General features: G+C 35.7%; 1 protein-coding gene across 2 annotated transcripts in view; it reads left to right on the top strand.

The window, feature by feature from the left end:
* The window catches only part of LOC142336790 (uncharacterized), a 10,364-nt gene extending 428 nt beyond the window's left edge, over window positions 1-9,936 (top strand). Inside the window, exons 1-3 of one of the 2 annotated variants that reach the window (XM_075385709.1) lie at window positions 723-854; window positions 1,859-2,135; window positions 9,709-9,936. In XM_075385709.1, the coding sequence (XP_075241824.1) occupies window positions 1,884-2,135; window positions 9,709-9,894 (438 nt within the window). In that variant the 5' untranslated portion in view covers window positions 723-854; window positions 1,859-1,883 and the 3' untranslated portion in view covers window positions 9,895-9,936. Of the gene's footprint in view, window positions 1-722; window positions 855-1,858; window positions 2,136-9,708 lie in introns of those variants that run through there. The other variant, XM_075385710.1, reaches the window with a different exon arrangement.
* Window positions 9,937-20,623: the final 10,687 nt, after the last annotated feature.

Raw genomic sequence — 20,623 nt, forward strand, 5'->3', positions numbered from 1 at the left:
TCTCTATTTTTTCCTGTTTTCTTAAACTAATATAGTACTTTTTGAAGCCATGTCTAAGTTTATGTGGGTATTCATTAGTTCACTTGTCAAGAGCAATTCATTAATGTGTCCGATGTAAAAATTGCGAATGCAAACAGCAACTTCTTAAAACTGTTGGTGAAAATCTTCACCTTTAAACTGTTTTTCAGAACATTTATTAACGAATACATAAGTATCCATGATGGTTAAAAAGTTTGGATCTTTTCCGTTTGTGCCCCCCCCCCCCCCCAGTACGTTATGCGCCCCACAATTAGAGCACGTGCATTACATGGTAAATAATTATGCGAAAATATGACAGGTGCGTCTGGGGGTGCAACTAATATGCGCCCACTAAGCTGGGGGGGGGGATTGGGACTTGTATCCAGCACTCGTGTCAGGGACCTAAGTCCCTCGGGGCCTCTCAGCTTTTTTGTGATCTATTCTGTCCCTCCTCCCCCGAGTAGAACGTGCTATTTTTTAAGTAACGTGCTATATAGCAGCACGAAAACATACACTGAATAGGGTCTTTCACATTATAGCCCTCCCCCCCCCCCGCCCCATGAAATTATAGCCCCCCATTATGGTATAATTACCATGATGGGGAGGGCTATAGGTTATCTGACCACTAAGCTGGGGGAGGGGTATAATGGGAAAGACGCCAATTAATTTAACCTTATTTTCCGCAGAACTAAAAATAGGTTGCGCGCATCAACTTTTACCGCTTAAATGGCTTCTCTTTGCAAGAGAAGAGATTATTTTGACATGTGACTTTTGATGAGGCAAAATGTCTGACTACTGACGGTCTAACTGACTTGGAATTCAACCAATTGACAAAGGTAATCCGAGTGGGTCTTTGTTCCCATTATAGCCCCATCCCCCCAATTCCCAGCTTAGTGGTCATTACCTATACTCCGCAATCATTGTAGTTATACCATAACGGGGGCTATGATTTCGGTGGCTATGATTTTGTGGGGGGGGGGGGGGGGGCTATTTTGTGGGGATGGGAAAGGCCCCAAATTTGAAAGTACTCTCCCCCCCTGCCCCCACCTCACCCTCCATATCCCTCTTCCCGTGTTCAGAAGAGTGTTCACACCCCACGCGCATTTTTTGACAGTTTTTGGGGTTTTCTCCCAGGATCTTTTCCGTTTGTGCCCCCCCCCCCCCAGTACGTTATGCGCCCCCCAGTTACAGAGCATGTGCCATTACATAGTAAATCATTATGTAAAAAATATTGCACGTGCGTCTGGGGGGTGCAAATAATATGCGCCCACTAAGCTGTGGGGGGGGGGGCACAAACGGAAAAGATCCCTCTCCCATTATAGCCTCCCATGTAATTATAGTCCCCCACCCCCATTATGGTGTTATCCATGATTGGTGCTGTGGGCTGATTATGGTATATTATGGTAATCATTATGGTATATTGAATAATGGGGTAGTTACGATAATGTGGGATTTTTAATGCGAAACACCCAATTTTTGTTAGGACTATAATATAAAATTTGGGGGTCTTTCCCATTATAGCCCCCCCCCCAAGAAATTATAGCCCCCCTTTATGGTATAATTACCATGTTTTTTTTTTGGGGGGGGCTATAGGTTATCTGACCACTAAGCTGGGGGGGGGGGGGGCTATAATGGGAAAGACCCAAATTTGGATCTCTTGCCTTATCCCCCCCGTCCAGTACTCCCAGTATTTAATGCAAGACGAACCCTTCTCCCCTTACCCTGTTCCCCAGTATGAATATGGCACGCCCTCGCGGCTTGGGGTTGCAAATACTCTGAACCCAATAACCTTGGGGGCATGCACAAACTGAAAAGACTTAGAACTTTGCATCACTTTTAGCTAAAAAAAGAAACAACCATAAACAATGGCAAGTGCGCCGCCACCACCCCCTCCCCCGCAACAAGCACCTCCCCCAGGCCCACCGCCTGGATATGTACCCCCCGATCAGATCACCCCACGACCCAGAGCTCATTGCGGCCACAGAGCAGGCCATCCCGGATATACCCAAAAGACCCAGGTCAAGGTCACCCCACAGAGGAAGGTCACCTGGCAGAGGAAAGTCTCCCGTGAGAAGGAGTCCAGCAAGATCTCCCAATCGAGGCCGAAGTCCAGGAAGGTAAAGAGACTTAAGACCTGTTTCGGATCTTTTCCGTTTGTGCCCCCCCCAGTACGTTATACACCCCCCAGTTGCAGAGAGCGTGTCATTACATAGTAAATTATATAAAAAAATATGGCACGTGCGTCTGGGGGTTGTAAATAATATGCACCCACTAAGCCTGGGGGGGGGGGGAGCAGAGACGGAAAAGATCCAATTAAAATTGTAATACCTTGCCCTTAAAGTATAATTTGATAGCCAATTGGAGTCTTTCCCATTATAACCCCCAACCCCCCTCGAAAAATATAGCCCCCATTGTGGTATGATTACCATAGAGGTGGGCTGCAGGTTATGTGACCACTAAGGTGCGGGGTGGGGGCTATAATGGGAAATACCCGTAAATTGTGGTCTGCTGCATAGCAATTGAAGACATTTAAATAGATGCAGTGATTGAATCCAGACAAATGTTTCCAGCTGTTCAAGAGCAAACTTTTTTAGTTGGCGTTCCTTAAACTCTAAAATATTGCCAAGAGATAATTCATGCAGCCTTAAAAGTTGGGGTGATTCCCATTATCGCCCCCTTGAAATTATAATCCCCCATAATGGTATATTTATTATGATGCAGGGGCTATAATGGGAAAGACGCAAAAGTTGTTATTAAGTTTTACTTATTTTTTCCATTAACTGTTTAAAAATTGCGGGTAACTAAATGTTGATGCAACTCGTTCTTGATTCATGTTAATGTTGTGGGGGCTTATAATGGGAACAATACAAGTTGCACAATCACTGGGTTAACACAATAGAATTCCAGAAGGCTTTGGTTATCAAAAAACCGCTTTTCGGAAACCCGTTTTGATCTAGACGAAATTTAAAGTGGAAACCAGATGCAACTGGCTCCAGAAAATGTTCCAAAATAACGGGTTGCTTTAAGATCCTAGAGAAGTAGGCCCGCGAGCATGAAAAACTGGACATCAATGTGTCACAAGACCTCACGTGGAAAATCTATGTTGAACAGCGTTTAAAAAAGCACTCAGATTCTTGTTTTTTTTAGAAGGAACTTAGCAACCAAAGTCCAAACAGTCATTAAACTGAGTATCTACCAATCTCGTATCATACCAGTTCTGTTATATGAGGTTTCATTCGGTTTCTATTCTGTTTTGCTCCCCCCCCCCCCCCCCCAATTTAGTGCGCTTACATTTTTACGTCCCCAGGAGCACGTGCTGCTATTTTCTTTTATAGTAGCGTGCTATATAACAACATATAATTTGTAAAGGGGCGCAAAAAATAATGGGGCCAAAACAGAATAGATTCTTTCATTCATGTGCGGCTGGAAATCGCGGTTAACTTTACCCTCTTGAGTGGCTCCAGAAGACAACTGTTATATGAATAACGAACGGGAAATAAGTCCACTTGTTTTATCAGAGAGGTCATGAACTGAAAATTTTTCCCTTGCGATGTTCAAGCAAAAAAGTGCTGAGCTATTCTTCCTCAATAGCATAGCAGATAACACAGACTCTACTCTGATCCTGTCACAAGAGCGCTCCTGCGCTGGATCGAATAATGGTTCAACCTTCCAAAAAGACGTGCTGAAAAAAAAACAAAAGTAGAATTTGTAAAGAAGACTTGTTGAACTATAAACCGTGTGAAGAAATACCTAGGTCTGACTCGTTACGCATACTCGAATAGCCTAAAAATCAACTTGAAGTGGAATTTTTATTTGTTCCCAATAACAACAGCAACAACAACATTTTGACAATTCATTTGAAAGCAACATAAATATGCAGTTCCTTGGCTTCATTTTTATCTTCACCTAGATCTGATTTTGAATCCAATTTTTCATCAAAATGTTTTTTTAAATTTTTTTTACTTAACTGACATTGTCTTGATATTAAGGAAGCAATATATGTTGTTGGAAATGTTTTATGCAGTTTTAAAAAAAAACAAACCACAGGACCACACCAATTTTGTCTCTGCATTTTTGAATGTGCCCAAGAGCTCCGCTGGTGGTCAAAAGTTACTTTTTTCCTTTTTACCTTGTTCTGATTTTGCTGTTGTTTTTGTTATTCCTTCATTTGAAACTGAGATTAAAATTTTTGATTCATATCACCCCAATATTTAGTTTTTTTGCTTGCCAGTGCCATTATGCTGCTGAATTTGCGCCCATAGTGTTCATTGGCAGATATATAATGCTCAACAATGCATTTCGGGAATTAAATACAGTTTAAATGAATTTGTTTTACAATAATTTGCTCTAATTATAAAGAAGAACAACAAAAACAGGGCTAATCGCAAGGAAAACTCAAAGAATTCTTTAGACAAAAAAAAGGCTGCAATAATCTGGCGTTATTTGTTGCAATATCAGCTGAGCATAGACCTAGAGCACCTGGCCGATCCTTTGTCTTTGACAAAACATTCATAGGTTGGAAATCAGATTTTTCCAGGTTAATGGCAACATCCAGTTATGTAATTTGCACATCATTTAGCTTTTGTTAATGTCTGGTGTCTGGTCTTAGTATATGCTGCATTACATGGACCAAATTTTGGTGCATATCCCAAAATATATTTTTAATAGCCGCGAAGCGATAGCGGCTGGTTTTGGGGACATCGAGGTTTTTTACAATTCAAAGAATTTGAATTGTATTGGGGCGCTCTGATTATTACGACTCGAAGAGGGAGTATTGCAGAAGTCCTTTTTAACCAATTTTTTGGAGTGAATTTAGAAGCGGAAAAAAACACGTGAAAAAATTTGGAGTGTTTTTGTTGCTGAACAAAATGAAGAGAGGAGCGAAAAGAGTGGTTTTTCGCTCATATTGCCATTTTCTAGAGAGCGAGAAATTGAGGAGTGAAAAAATTCTGTAAGCGAGCGAAGTTTTTTTGTTCACGTGAGGTATTTTGCATTTTAAAGCAGATTTTTTCATTTTATTGGTTAAAAGGTTTGGTTATGGTTTTGTTTAAACTTATGGCTGGTTTTAATGTTTCTGGAAATTCAAATGATTTTTTTGCTTTTTCGGAGGTTTTCATGTATTTTGCTGATTTTCGGGCTAATTTTTGCGTTTTTTGACAATTGTTTTACTTTACTGGCTCAAATTGGCATTGAAGAGACCCCTTTTACTTGAGCAAATTAAAAAAAATAATAATTGGTCACAGTTTTGTGGATATGAATCATTTTTTGTCGAGAAGTATGACAAAAAATGGCGAAAATTGAAACTATTTTTCTTAATTTTTTCCGTATTTTTTGTTTTTTTTCTGTTTTTTAGACAAGTTTCTATTTGACTTGCTAGTGTTTTTGCGAGCATCTGGATACCTTATTGGCTGAAAGGAATTTTTCTTTGGATATATATGCTTTCGTAATATTAAAAAAATGCTAAGTTTTTTCCAGTTTTTCAGCGCAAGTTGTTCTTAAGAGATTTTTTTTCCTCAAGTATTGTTAAAAAATACACATAAGTGGTTTTAGTAAATACTAGTTGTTTTGGTGAAGTAATTTTGGCAGAGATAGTTGTTTCGAGATATCAATTTATAACAAAATTTGATCAGATTTTTTAAATCAGATTTTAAAGATTGGGGTTTATTTTTCTTTACTTTTTTGTTTTATGGTTTTGTCTCACGATAATCATAAATCAGTTGAAGTACTGTTTGTCTGATGACTATTTGAATGGCCTTTAAATGGATTTGCACTTCGAGTTGTCTCCGGAATTCTTCCGGCTATGTTTTTTTAAGATGTTTTCACACAATTTTCATTGACTTTGATCTTTCAAAACGGGATAAACAGGTAAAGCCCAGCTGGCCTTAAGTTTCATTAGATGCCCAAATTTAGTAGTCCTTCAAGTGCTTAGAGTGGTGCAGCTGCTGAGATAGCTTTATTTTATGTTAAAAGTTCAGTTTTAGGAGTTTTTGGGCTCAAAATCGTGCAATTTTTCAAGTTTTTTGCAATTTTTTGAGTTGTTTGATTAGTTTAGGTTGAAGTTTTAAAAGGCTAATGAAGTTTTTTTTGCAATACACAAATACCTGTTATGACCTCTTTATAAGCTATATTTTTTGGTACTACAAACACAAACACGCAAAATGATACTAATTTTTGCAATCTTTTTCAAGTTTTTTGAAATTTTTGTCATTTTTTGTGTTTTTCCAGCCTCGAGGTCTTGAAATCTCCTTTTATAATTGATTATTGCGCATTGCATAGTTTTGTAGTAACAAATGAAGGGTTTTCAACTTTAAATGTCTCGAGTTTTAGCATTTTTTTTGATAAAATCTGCAATTTTTTTAAGTTCCTTAATTTTCTGCCAATTTTTGATATTTGTCCTTTCTCAGGTGCCAGAAAACTTATTCCACGGTCTTATAAAACGTTATTGCTGGGTTGCTATTGGCAGTGGATTTGTTTTCGACAATTTAACGTTTCGAACTTCAGAATCTTATTTTCAAGTTTTTAAAACATTTGTCTTTTATTCAGTTTTTCTTGCCTCAGTAACCAGCTAACCTCCTCTAAAGTTTGATAGTATGTTATAACATAGTATAACTAGGGAGCAATGGAATGGTCAACAACTTTTCAAGTGAATGAATTTCTAATTTTTGAAATTTGAAATTAAAAAAAATTACTGCCTATCGATCTTTATGAGCCAATGAATTTTTTCATGCTTGAAATCGGGTTACTGGATAGCCTCTAGAGACACAAAAATGATGATTCTGATTATAGTAATATCTCCATTTTCAGCTACATTGATAAAATTTTGCAATTGATTTTTTTTTGTAAAAGAAAATGTCATTTACTGATTTAATCGATCTTCAAGTCCAAGGAATTTTTTTCAGGTCTTGCAGATATAATTCTGGGTCAATTTCAGAGATAATAATTGGTTTTGAACACATTTTTGAAATAGTTATATTTAAAAGGATCAAATTTTGCCTTTGGGGTAAAAACTTCAAGAATTTTAGCAATGAGTATCTTTTTGTTCAGTTTGTTTGATTGTTTTAGTTTCTCAACTTTTGAGATGATTTTGTTCTTGTTCAATTGATCTGCTGGTTTTGTAGGGTACTTTTGAGTTTTTCATTTCATTTTTTGCATTGTTTTTGAGTAGTTGTTTTGATATATTTTTTAAAGATCTGATTACAACTTTTCACGATTTTTGAAGTCAATTTGGAGTAGTGATTTTGGTCACGCCGAAATAGGAAATGGAGCTAAAAAGTGAGCGGTTTTGTAGCGTGAAAATTTTTTGCTCTAAATTTAAACTAGAGTGAGAAAGCAGTATTTGAACAAAATTTGTCTTCTCGCTAGTGGTTTTTTGTTCACATGCGTCAAATTCACTTTTGTTTTTACAGTTTTTTCAATATTTTGGATCGGATTTTTTTCTAAATGGTTTTCACAATTCATTCATAGTTCATTCTAGGCTTAGTTTTCTATTAGAATCAAATTTATATTTCTCGCTAGTGGTTCTCCCTAGCGCAATTTTGACATTGGTTCTCTTTTTTTTGTTTTATTTATCTGATTTTTTTCCCTATTCACTCATAGTCCGTTCTAGGTCTAGTTTTTTTGTTTAGTCAATGAAAAATAAAAATTCTTTGAATTTTACATTGCGACTTTTCCTGCAATGTTTTTTAATTCGTTGCCTCCATTGATGATTCTTACGACCTGAGTTCTTGAAACTACCTTTTTCAATTAATTCAGTGATTTCTACTGCTTTTCAGTTAAAATTTTTGTGCGTGTGACGTTATTTCTGCTTTCAGGTCAATTTCGTGGCTTACCTCGCTCAAAAAAATGACTTCAGAACTCATTTATGGAACTTTAAGTTTTATGAACATCGACTACTTAAAGTTCAATAGTGTGCATCTAGAAGTGCCAAATTTATATGCCCTAATTCTTGAATATTAGTCTCGAGTGTTTGAATTTGAACATCAATTTTAAAAACGCTTTTTTAAGGCTTGTTTTCTTTATCGACCGTATGTGTCAAAATTGATAGTGTGAATATAACCCAAAAAATCTAGTGATCTATTAAAGGACTGGTAGTTGATCTGTCTATCTTATTCCTTTAATTATTTCAATTCATGGAAGGCCACAAGACTCTATTGCAGCTTTTTTCCGGCAATCTGCCGTCTATATTTTGAATAATTGATCACAATTGTTTATCACTGAATACAGCTAAAATAATCAACGGTGACAGGCTAAGCAGTCAGCTGAGTTAAAACAGTTAAATAGTGAAACCATTATAACAACAAATACTCAATGTGAATACCTTTGACCTCACTAAACGGTAATAGGCTAAATGTAAACGGTAATAGGCTAAATGCTCGCACTAATATTAGTTAGTTAGTGTTTAATTGCTCGCAAACAAAGCTTGTAGCCATTATATAAGCCCTCTGGTCTTTTTTAATACAATTTGTCGCAGGACTGATTTGTCCTGTGACACCTTAAACTTTTTGTCCTCAAAAACGGGATAACAGGTAGCGGTCTTAGTTCATTAAGTTTGCTGACAAGTAATACTTTAAGTGGCTAATCAGCTCCCTTTGGGTGTTGCGACTTACTTGTCTCTAAGTATGCGATTTTCAGAAATTCAGGTAACCCCTCCCCCAGTAAGCCTCCTCATCAACCCTTCCCCCCCCCCTTCACACCCTTCTCACCTCCTCACCCCCGTCCACCCTCCACCACTTGGCGATTTGGACCCCCTCTGGTCCAGCCCTCCCAACCCTAAGGCCAATGCCTCCACTCGACTCACGCCCACCACCACCCCACCTACTGCTAGCATCTCTCAGCCCCAGCTGACTACTGCCAAGCTCGCCACTCGCCGGTCGTTTGAGAGCAATTCGACCGACGTTATTTGTTTATGTTTTTCACTTCAATTTCGTGTTTCGAGAGAACTGCATAAAAATCTGCTCTTCAAAAGGATTAGCGTAAAATTGCTATTCTGCAGGAAATTTTGGGGGATTTTGATACCCATATTTAGCTTTTTCTTCTAGTCAGTTGCTCATTTTTTAAAAAATCCTAACATTAACATTGTTGCTGTTGCAAAAATGAAAGTTTAACAGAATTTTCGGGGTCAAAATTTTTTTGAAGGTTTAAATTAGGAACCGAGAAATTTGATTTTTTTGACGGCGTGCTTCGCTGACACCTCCTACGATAATTAAATCTATCTACTCAGTGCAAGATTTGTATTCAAAATGCCTTTGCTTTGGGAAGAAAAATTGGTCATGTTTTGTCCTGACTTTCATGTGTTTTTATGTCCAAACTTTAATGAGTTTTTCTAAATTTTCAGATTATGTAATTTTGAAGGCATGACGCCCCGTGTTCATCTTCGGTCTGGACATACTTGATTTTGGTCTGAGACCACAGCTTGAGCCGGCTTCGAGTTGGGAAGATTTTGGAAGAAATGTTTTTCAACTATTTTTTCCAGCTTCAAATCAATGCTTCCATTATTAAATTCTCCTCTAATTTATAAATGCTTTTATTTTATTTCACTGTTTTTACCCCGAATTATTGGTGAACTAACGGCGGAAGAAAAACTTCTTTTTCGTCCACTTCTTGAACTTTCCATCATTATTTAACAGTGGACAACTCAACAGCGGTTGTTTAACGATCGCTGATATTTCTCATGGGGTTCTAATGTTGCAGGTCACCAGGGCGCCGTACCCCCAACCGGAGTCGATCAAAGAGTCCACGCCCACACAGTCGCAGCCCACACCGCCGATAGAAATGACGTCACTCTCGGGTTCATATACTTGGCAATTGTTACTGACGTCCTATAACAACTTAACAGGGAAACTAAGAACAAACGTTACTAACATCCTACAAACTTGATGGGGAATTCATATGAAAATATCATCAAAATTGACAATCAAAAATCTTTTCTGCTTTTATGAACGAAGTTGTGGAGGAGGGGGGGGGGGTGTATTTTTGTCGAGACCAAATGTGAAGGAAGAACGAAGTATTTCTGTATGGGTTTAACGGTATTCCTACATAGTAGCCAGTTTGTTCAAGCACGCTGTCTTTTTATGAGCCTTTATAACTATATTTGATAGCTTCATCGCAGTTAAGATCTCGATTGGCAACGTTACAGATAATATTGTGGTTGGAATCCAATGTGTTATCCTCTAGATATCATAAATAGTCATGTTTGACTTCCTAACAGGTCTGATGTGGTAGTGAATGACTTAATATAACCGCATATCTTGCACTTTTTTTTCTAAATCAAGATTTTCACAAAATTTGTCAAATTTTTATAGCTTTAATTTTAATCTTTGCGTTTAGGTAAAACTTTAGGACAGTTTTGTGCTGCAGTATTTGAAACACGATAAAACATTTGTTCTGCAACAGACGCCAAACATTGCATAACTTGATCGTTTTCCTAATTATTGTTGGTAACATTTTCAATAACATTTTCAATAGCCGCGAAGCAATAGTGAGGCTAATACTGTTCATCATGGCTTTTTAGATTTTTACAATTCGAAGACTTTGAATTGCATTGCGGTAATATTTTACACAATTGCATTGCAGTAGTTACAGCCCGAAGAGGTTGACTGGAGTAATTTCTTTTTACAACTTCTTTCTACGTCTTCTGAAACGAGTGCGTTCGAAACCTAAAAATGTTTAAATAAAATCGACGAAAAAAATGAAGAGAAGAGTGGAGAAAGGAGCTTTTCTTAGGCCGCATTTTTGAGAGACAACAAAAACTACAGGTGTGAACCTTTTGTAAAGAGCGCATTTTTTTTGTTCACCTATGACTTTTTAATCTTTTTTGTTGAATTCACTTAATGCTAAATCTATCATCGTGACATGATAAAACCAAGTCACACTGCGAATACCAAATTAGTTTTGATATCACTGTTGACATGACAACCTCTACTCAATAGGAAACTAGAGAGAACGTGTCCGCAAGTATAAAAGGATCTTGCGCTCTCAGCTACCAAAATTTTAATAACTTACAACTTCACTTACGAATAAAACTCCCGTGATGTTATCCTTTGCAAAATCTCAACTCACTGAGATAACTTATTAACTCTTAATATATTGTGACAGATCCCACCATCTAATATCTCCTAATTTTAATCTATATTGAAAAGTAACATAGACTAAGTCAGTTATTGCCTACTTAACCTATTCAAATCGCTCATTAAAATACTTCTATCCCTGCATGCTCAGATCATATTTGATGCTGTTGAACATTAAATTATTAGTTGATAGTTTCATTCAATTATCTACACCAATTGACCATATAGCAAGCGTAGAACTAGGGGTCGAAATCTCAACTTATAAAAGTTGTCCCACGAGCTTTGGATCTCGTCTTTGCATAAACCACGTAGGAGTTTCTCTATCTGCTCAATAAATTTTTAACGACGTTTATTAACGAAAAGTATTATTCATTTTTTAATAGCTGCGATGATAATTGTCGAGCGAAGCATTTTTTGGCTTGTTCTGAGTTTGCTCACTAATGTCAAAATTGTTGTTACGACCATATGACGTCATGTTCCCTTCACATCAGCTTTTCTTCTTTCTTGCATTTCGCCCACAAGTTGGAGAATATGTGCTTCATAGACTGCCGCGGAAGGGCTGGCAATTTGCTGACACAACACTATTATTTTTTTTAAAAATGTCATGGCTTGAAAAGCGTAATCAGAGTATTTGTTCTAAATTGTTCAGAATGCAAAGTATAACGCATTTAGAGTTTTTCTGGAGTTTGCTTTTCTTCGTTTTTGGGAAACAAACTGTAAGAAGTTAAAATCCAAATGAAGTAAATGAAGAGTGGTGCTGTGTTATCCAAACGTTTATAAAATGAAAACCAGAATCAGCAAAATTTGTGCTTTTTGAAGAATGTCATTATGAACAGAAACTTTTGTCAATAAATGGTTTTTTTTTCTAGTTGCTTGCTGGTTCAAAAGTCTTTTGATGTCGAGATATTGGCTTATTGGTATTTAAAAAATTGATCTTAAACAAAATGATGCAAAATTTTAGTTTGTTATCCACTAATGAGTTTGAAATAGGAGAGAGAAACAGGCAAAGCATGGTTTAAAACCGCACCTATCAACTACACTTTTTAAAGTGTTTTTTTAATCTACGTTTCGCCTATAAATTTAATGAGCTTGAGAATGCTGCAAAACCAAATACTTTCTTATTATATTTATTACCTTGAACGGCATAATGTGTACGATGATATAAACGCGAGTGAAGTTGTACCAGTAACACGGCAATTTGAGTTCGAATTTGCCGTTGTGATCCCACAAGAAACAAAGATGAGTGTGGTTTTAAAGGAATTGTTTGAAACCCAAAAAACGACATCGACAATAAGTGCAAATTGATTTTCTTAGAAAACTGAAAAGTTCACACCTAGTTTACCCAACAAATCGGGTTCACTTAAGTCGTGCAACTGAATTTAGAACGCATTTGGAAACTGAAGTCAGGCTATTACAAGAAATAGACCTGTGTAAGAACTCGCTTGCAGATTTAAAACAAAACCAATCACGAGCTTTGGTTTGAGTAGTATAAAATTAAGTTAGGTTGAACCGATGTTGTTATTACTCAAAAAGTTCTAACAACAAATAACTTTGGACTGAATTTCGAAATGAAGTAACGATCCTGAAACTACAAATAGCTGCTAATTTCAACTGAAGCAGTTTTGAGCTGCGGTATAATCGTGATGTCACAAAATGCATATTTTGCGTTGTTTTTATTAACAGTTTTCATAACGAAGAGCTTGTATTATTAAATGATTGTCTGTTTCCGAGTTGCATTGTCTTGAGCAACTTTTGATTATGAGATATTGTGTCAACTGTTTTCAGAAATGTATCTCAAACAACGATTCAAAAATTCAGGAAAATTCAACCCCTCACCCCACCCCCACCCCCCCCCCCCCCAACACTACTCCGGCCACCCTCCTCGCCTGGAAATTTTGACCCCTCTCGTCCAACCCTGCCAGACCCGACACCCCCTTCCATGCTAGGATCTTGCTCCATCTGGCTGCTACGAAAACCAACGGCTTGATGGTCATTTTAGATAAAATCCCCTCAAAACCCCCACATTATTCGGTTAGGTTTTACTTCCGAAATGCGTAATACGTATGTTATCCATATTTCCCCCCGACGTTGTTCCCACTATAGAGGCAAGATGGCGAAGATACATTGCTAGCTGTTCATTGTTAATAATTTGATTGAATTGCTTCTCCGCGTATCGATCTGAAAAAAATTGGAAGATAAAGGTTCTTTTTTCAGCACTTCCCTATCTTTTGCAGCCAAAAATCATTTATACGATAATTTTTTGGGCAGCAGCAATCTAGGAGAGATTGTTTTGCAATTGATTGATTCAGAAGCCCTTAGTCAATTTTCGAGAATGCTTACGTCGGAATGCAGTACTCCTTATCATCTTTGCAATTTTTAGAAAATTTATTGTCCCGGGCCGAGGTGTCAACGCTAAAAACGCAAAATTATGTAAGATTGGCGACGAATGCGTTGAATTTATGCAAGATCTACGCTAAATTTAACGCAAAATATGTAAGATTTATGCTAAAATTCAACGCTAAATAGGTAAGATCTACGCCAAAGTTCAACGCTAAATAGGAAAGATTGGCGTTGAATGCGTTGAATGTATGTATGATCTACGCTAAATTCAACGCTAAGTATGTAAGGTCTACGCTAAAATTCAACGCTAATTTTGTAAGATCTACGCCAATTTTCAACGCAAAAAATGTAAGATTCGCGTTGAATGCGTTGAGTTTATGTAAGATCTACGCTAAATTTAACGCAAAATATGTAAGATCTATGCTAAAATTCAACGCTAAATACGTAAGAACTACGACAAAGTTCAACGCAAAATAGGTAAGATTGGCGTTGAATGCGTTGAATTTATGTAAGATCTACGCTAATTTCAACGCTAAATTTGTAAGATCTACGCCAAATTTCAACGCAAATTATGTAAGATTTGCGTAGAACGCGTTGAATTTATCTAAGATCTACGCTAACTTCAACGCAAAATATTTAAGAACTATGCTAAACTTCAAACGCAAAAAAGGGAAGATCCACGCCAAAATTCAACGCAAAATAGGTAGGATTGGCGTTGAATGCGTTGAATTTATGTAAGATCTACGCTAATATTCAACGCAATATATGTAAGATCTATGCTAAAATTCAAACGCAAAACAGAGAAGATCTACGCCAAAATTCAACGCAAAATAGGTATGATTGGCGTTGAATGCGTTGAATTTATGTAAGATCTACGCTAATTTTAACGCAAAATATGTAAGATTTATGCTAAAATTCAACGCTAAATACGTAAGATCTACGCCAAAGATCAACGCAAAGTAGGAAAGATTGGCGTTGAATGCGTTGAATTTATGTAAGATCTACGCGAAATTCAACGCTAAATATGTAAGATCTACGCTAAAATTCAACGCTAAATACGTAAGATCTACGCCAATTTTCAACGCAAAATAGGTAAGATTGGCGTTGAATGCATTGAATTTATGTAAGATCTACGCTAATTTTAACACAAAATATGTAAGATCTATGCTAAAATTCAACGCTAAATACGTAAGATCTACGCCACAGTTCAACGCAAAATAGGTAAGATTGGCATTGAATGCATTGAATTTATGTAAGATCTACGCTAATTTCAACGCTAAATATGTAAGATCTACGCCAAACTTCAACTCTAAGTTTGTAAGATCTACGCCAAATTTCAACGCAAAATATGTAATATTCTAGTTGAATGCGTTTAATTTATGTAATTCTACGCTAAATATCTAAGATCTACGCTAAAATTCAACGTTAAATATGTAAGATCTACGCCAAAATTCAACGCAAAATGATGTAAGATTGGCGTTGAATGCGTTGAATTTATTTAAGATCTACGCTAAATTCAACGCAAAACATGTAAGATCTATGCTAAAATTCAAACGCAAAAAAGGGAAGATCTACGCCAAAATTCAACGCAAAACAGGTAAGATTGGCGTTAAATGCGTTGAATCTATGTAAGATCTACACTAATTTTAACGCAAAATATGTAAGATTTATGCTAAAATTCAACGCTAAATACGTAAGATCTACGCCAAAGATCAATGCAAAATAGGTAAGATTGGCGTTGAATGCATTGAATTTATGTAAGGTCTACGCGAAATTCAACGCTAAATATGTAAGATCTACGCTAAAATTCAACGATAATTTTGTACGACATACGCCAATTTTCAACGCAAAAAATGTAAGATTTGCGTTGAATGCGTTGAATTTATGTAAGATCTACGCCAAATTTACCACAAAATATGTAAGATCTATGCTAAAATTCAGCGCTAAATACGTAAGATCTACGCCACAGTTCAACGCAAAATAGGTAAGATTGGCGTTGAATGCATTGAATTTATGTAAGATCTACGCTAATTTCAACGCTAAATTTGTAAGATCTACGCCAAATTTCAACGCAAAATATGTAAGATTTGCGTTGATGCGTTGAATTTATGTAAGATGTACGCTAAAATTCAACGTTAAATATGTAAGATCTACGCCAAAATTCAACGAAAATTGATGTAAGATTGGCGTTGAATGCGTTGAATTTATTTAAGATCTACGCTAAATTCAACGCAAAATATGTAAGATCTATGCTAAAATTCAAACGCAAAAAAGGGAAGATCTACGCCAAAATAATTACCATTTAGGGGGCTATAGGTTATCTGGCCATTAAGCTGGGGGGTATAATAGGAAAGACCCCAATGAATTTAACCTTATTTTCCGCAGAAATAAAAACCCGGGCCCAGGTGTCAACGCTAAAAAACGCAAAATTATGTAAGATTGGCGTTGAATGCGTTGAATTTATGCAAGATCTACGCTAATTTTTAACGCCAAATATGTAAGATTTATGCTAACATTCAACGCTAAATACGTAAGATCTACGCCAAAGTTCAACGCTAAATAGGAAAGATTGGCGTTGAATGCGTTGAATTTATGTAAGATCTACGTGAAATTCAACGCTAAATATGTAAGATCTACGCTAAAATTCAATGCTAATTTTGTAAGATCTACGCGTTGAATTTTAGCGTAGATCTTACATATTTAGCGTTGAATTTAGCGTAGATCTTATATACATTCAACGCATTCAACGCCAATCTTTCCTATTTTGCGTTGCACTTTGGCGTAGATCTTACGTATTTAGCGTTGAATTTTAGCATAAATCTTACATATTTTGCGTTAAAATTAACGTAGATCTTAAATAAATTCAACGCATTCAACGCCATTCTTACCTATTTTGCGTTTGAATTTTAGCATAGATCTTATATATTTTGCGTTGAGTTTTAGCGTAGATCTTTCATAAATTCAACGCATTCAACGCAAATCTTACATATTTTGCGTTGAAAATTGGCGTAGATCTTACAAATTTAGCGTTGAAATTAGCGTAGATCTTACATAAATTCAACCCATTCAACGCCAATCTTACCTATTTTGCGTTGAACTTTGGCGTAGATCTTACGTATTTAGCGTTGAATTTTAGAATAGATCTGACATATTTTGCGTTAAATTTATTGTAGATCTTACATAAATTCAACGCATTCAACGCGAATCTTTCATTTTTTGCTTTGAAAATTGTCGTTGATTTTACAAAATTAGCGTTGAATATTAGCGTAGATCTTACATATTTAGCGTTGAATTTTAGCATAAATCTTAGATATTTTGCGTTAAAATTAGCGTAGAACTTACATAAACTCAACGCATTCAACGCCAATCTTACCTATTTTGCGTTGAATTTTGGCGTAGATCTTCCCTTTTGTGCGTTTGAATTTTAGCATAGATCTTACAAATTTTGCGTTGAATTTAGCGTAGATCTTACATAAATTCAACGCATTCAACGCCAATCTTTCCTATTTTGCGTTGAACTTTGGCGTAGATCTTACGTATTTAGCGTTGAATTTTAGCATAAACCTTAGATATTTTGCGTTAAAATTAGCGTAGATCTTACATAAATTCAACGCATTCAACGCCAATCTTACCTATTTTGCGTTGAATATTGGCGTAGATCTTTCCTTTTTTGCGTTTGATTTTTAGCATAGATCTTACATATTTTGCGTTAAAATTAGCGTAGATCTTAAATAAATTGAACGCATTCAACGCCAATCTTACCTATTTTGCGTTTGAATTTTAGCATAGATCTTATATATTTTGCGTTGAGTTTTAGCGTAGATCTTTCATAAATTCAACTCATTCAACGCAAATCTAACATATTTTGTGTTGAACTTTGGCGTAGATCTTACGTATTTAGCGTTGAATTTTAGCATAAATCTTATATATTTTGCGTTAAAATTAGCGTAGATCTTACATAAATTCAACGCATTCAACGCCAATCTTACCTATTTTGCGTTGAATATTGGCGTAGATGTTTCCTTTTTTGCGTTCGAATTTTAGCATAGATCTTACATATTTTGCGTTAAAATTAGCGTAGATCTTACATAAATTCAACGCATTCAACGCCAATCTTACTTATTTTGCGTTGAATATTGGCGTAGATCTTTCTTTTTTTGCGTTTAAATTTTAGCATAAATCTTACATATTTTGCGTTAAAATTAGCGTAGATCTTAAATAAATTCAACGCATTCAACGCTAATCTTACCTATTTTGCGTTTGAATTTTAGCATAGATCTTATATATTTTGCGTTGAGTTTTAGCGTAGATCTTTCATAAATTCAACGCATTCAACGCAAATCTTACCTATTTTGCGTTGAACTTTGGCGTAGATCTTACGTATTTAGCGTTAAATTTATTGTAGATCTTACATAAATTCAACGCATTCAACTCGAATCTTCCATTTTTTGCGTTGAAAATTCGCGTAGATCTTACAAATTTAGCGTTGAAATTAGCGTAGATCTTACATAAATTCAACGCATTCAACGCCAATCTTACCTATTTTGCGTTGAATTTTGGCGTAGATCTTACGTATTTAGCGTTGAATTTTAGAATAGATCTTACATATTTTGCGTTAAATTTATTGTAGATCTTACATAAATTCAACGCATTCAACGCGAATCTTACATTTTTTGCGTTGAAAATTGGCGTTGATTTTACAAAATTGGTGTTGAAATTTAGCGTAGATCTTACATATTTAGCGTTGAATTTTAGCATAAACCTTAGATATTTTGCGTTAAAATTAGCGTCGAACTTACATAAATTCAACGCATTCAATGCCAATCTTTCCTATTTGGCGTTGAACTTTGGCGTAGATCTTACGTATTTAGCGTTGAATTTTAGCATAAACCTTAGATATTTTGCGTTAAAATTAGCGTAGAACTTAAATAAATTCAACGCATTCAACGCCAATCTTACCTATTTTGCGTTGAATTTTGGCGTAGATCTTCCCTTTTTTGCGTTTGAATTTTAGCATAGATCTTGCAAATTTTGCATTGAATTTAGCGTAGATCTTACATAAATTCAACGCATTCAACGCCAATCTTTCCTATTTTGCGTTGAACTTTGGCGTAGATCTTACGTATTTAGCGTTGAATTTTAGCATAAATCTTATATATTTTGCGTTAAAATTAGCTTAGATCTTACATAAATTCAACGCATTCAACGCGAATCTTACATTTTTTGCGTTGAAAATTCGCGTAGATCTTACAAATTTAGCGTTGAAATTAGCGTAGATCTTACATAAAATCAACGCATTCAACGCCAATCTTACCTATTTTGCGTTGAACTTTGGCGTAGATCTTACGTATTTAGCGTTGAATTTTAGAATAGATCTTACATATTTTGCCTTAAATTTATTGTAGATCTTACATAAATTCAACGCATTCAACGCGAATCTTACATTTTTTGCGCTGAAAATTGGCGTTGATTTTACAAAATTAGTGTTGAAATTTAGCGTAGATCTTACATATTTAGCGTTGAATTTTAGCATAAACCTTAGATATTTTGCGTTAAAAATAGCGTCGAACTTACATAAATTCAACGCATTCAATGCCAATCTTTCCTATTTTGCGTTGAACTTTGGCGTAGATCTTACGTATTTAGCGTTGAATTTTAGCATAAACCTTAGATATTTTGCGTTAAAATTAGCGTAGAACTTACATAAATTCAACGCATTCAACGCCAATCTTACCTATTTTGCGTTGAATTTTGGCGTAGATCTTCCCTTTTTTGCGTTTGAATTTTAGCATAGATCTTACAAATTTTGCATTGAATTTAGCGTAGATCTTACATAAATTCAACGCATTCAACGCCAATCTTTCCTATTTTGCGTTGAACTTTGGCGTAGATCTTACGTATTTAGCGTTGAATTTTAGCATAAATCTTATATATTTTGCGTTAAAATTAGCGTAGATCTTACATAAATTCAACGCATTCAACGCCAATCTTACCTATTTGGCGTTGAATATTGGCGTAGATCTTTCCTTTTTTGCGTTTTATTTTTAGCATAGATCTTACATATTTTGCGTTGAATTTAGCGTAGATCTTAGATAAATTCAACGCATTCAACGCCTATCTTACATATTTTGCGTTGAATTTTGGCGTAGATTTTACTTATTTAGCGTTGATTTTTAGCGTAAAATTTACATAAATTCAACGCACTCAACGCCAATCTTACTTATTTTGCGTTCATGTTTTCCGTAGATCTTACATAGTTATCAATCAACGAAATATATGCAAGTTCTACGCTAAATTCAACGCAATGAAAAATCTTACAAAATTAGAGTTGAAATTAGCGTAGATGTTACATAAACTCAACGCATTCAACGCCAATCTTACCTATTTTGCGTTGAACTTTGGAGTATATCTCACGTATTTAGCGTTGAATTTTAGCATAGATCTTACATATTTTGCGTTAAATTTAGCGTAGATCTTACATAAATTCAACGCATTCAACGCGAATCTTACGTTTTTTGCGTTGAAAATTGGCGTAGATCTTACAAAATTAGCGTTGAATTTTAGCGTAGATCTTACATATTTAGCGTTGAATTTAGCGTAGGTTTTACATAAATCCAACGCATTCAACGCCAATCTTTCCTATTTTGCGTTGAACTTTGGCGTAGATCTTACGTATTTAGCGTTGAATTTTAGCATAAATCTTACATATTTTGCGTTAAAATTAGCGTAAATCTTACATAAATTCAACGCATTCAACGCCAATCTTACCTATTTTGCGTTGAATTTTGGCGTGGATCTTCCCTTTTTTGCGTTTGAATTTTAGCATAGATCTTACAAATTTTGCATTGAATTTAGCGTAGATCTCACATAAATTCATCGCATTCAACGCCAATCTTTCCTATTTTGCGTTGAACTTTGGCGTAGATCTTACGTATTTAGCGTTGAATTTTAGCATAAATCTTATATATTTTGCGTTAAAATTAGCGTCGATCTTACATAAGTTCAACGCATTCAACGTCAATCTTACCTATTTTGCGTTGAATATTGGCGTAGATCTTTCCTTTTTTGCGTTTGATTTTTAGCATAGATCCTACATATTTTGCGTTGAATTTAGCGTAGATCTTAGATAAATTCAACGCATTCAACGCCGATCTTACATATTTTGCGTTGAATTTTGGCGTAGATTTTACTTAATTAGC

The sequence above is a fragment of the Convolutriloba macropyga genome, chromosome 3 (genome assembly GCF_964194025.1).
Source record: "Convolutriloba macropyga chromosome 3, txConMacr16.3, whole genome shotgun sequence".
Taxonomy (NCBI): domain Eukaryota; kingdom Metazoa; phylum Xenacoelomorpha; order Acoela; family Convolutidae; genus Convolutriloba; species Convolutriloba macropyga.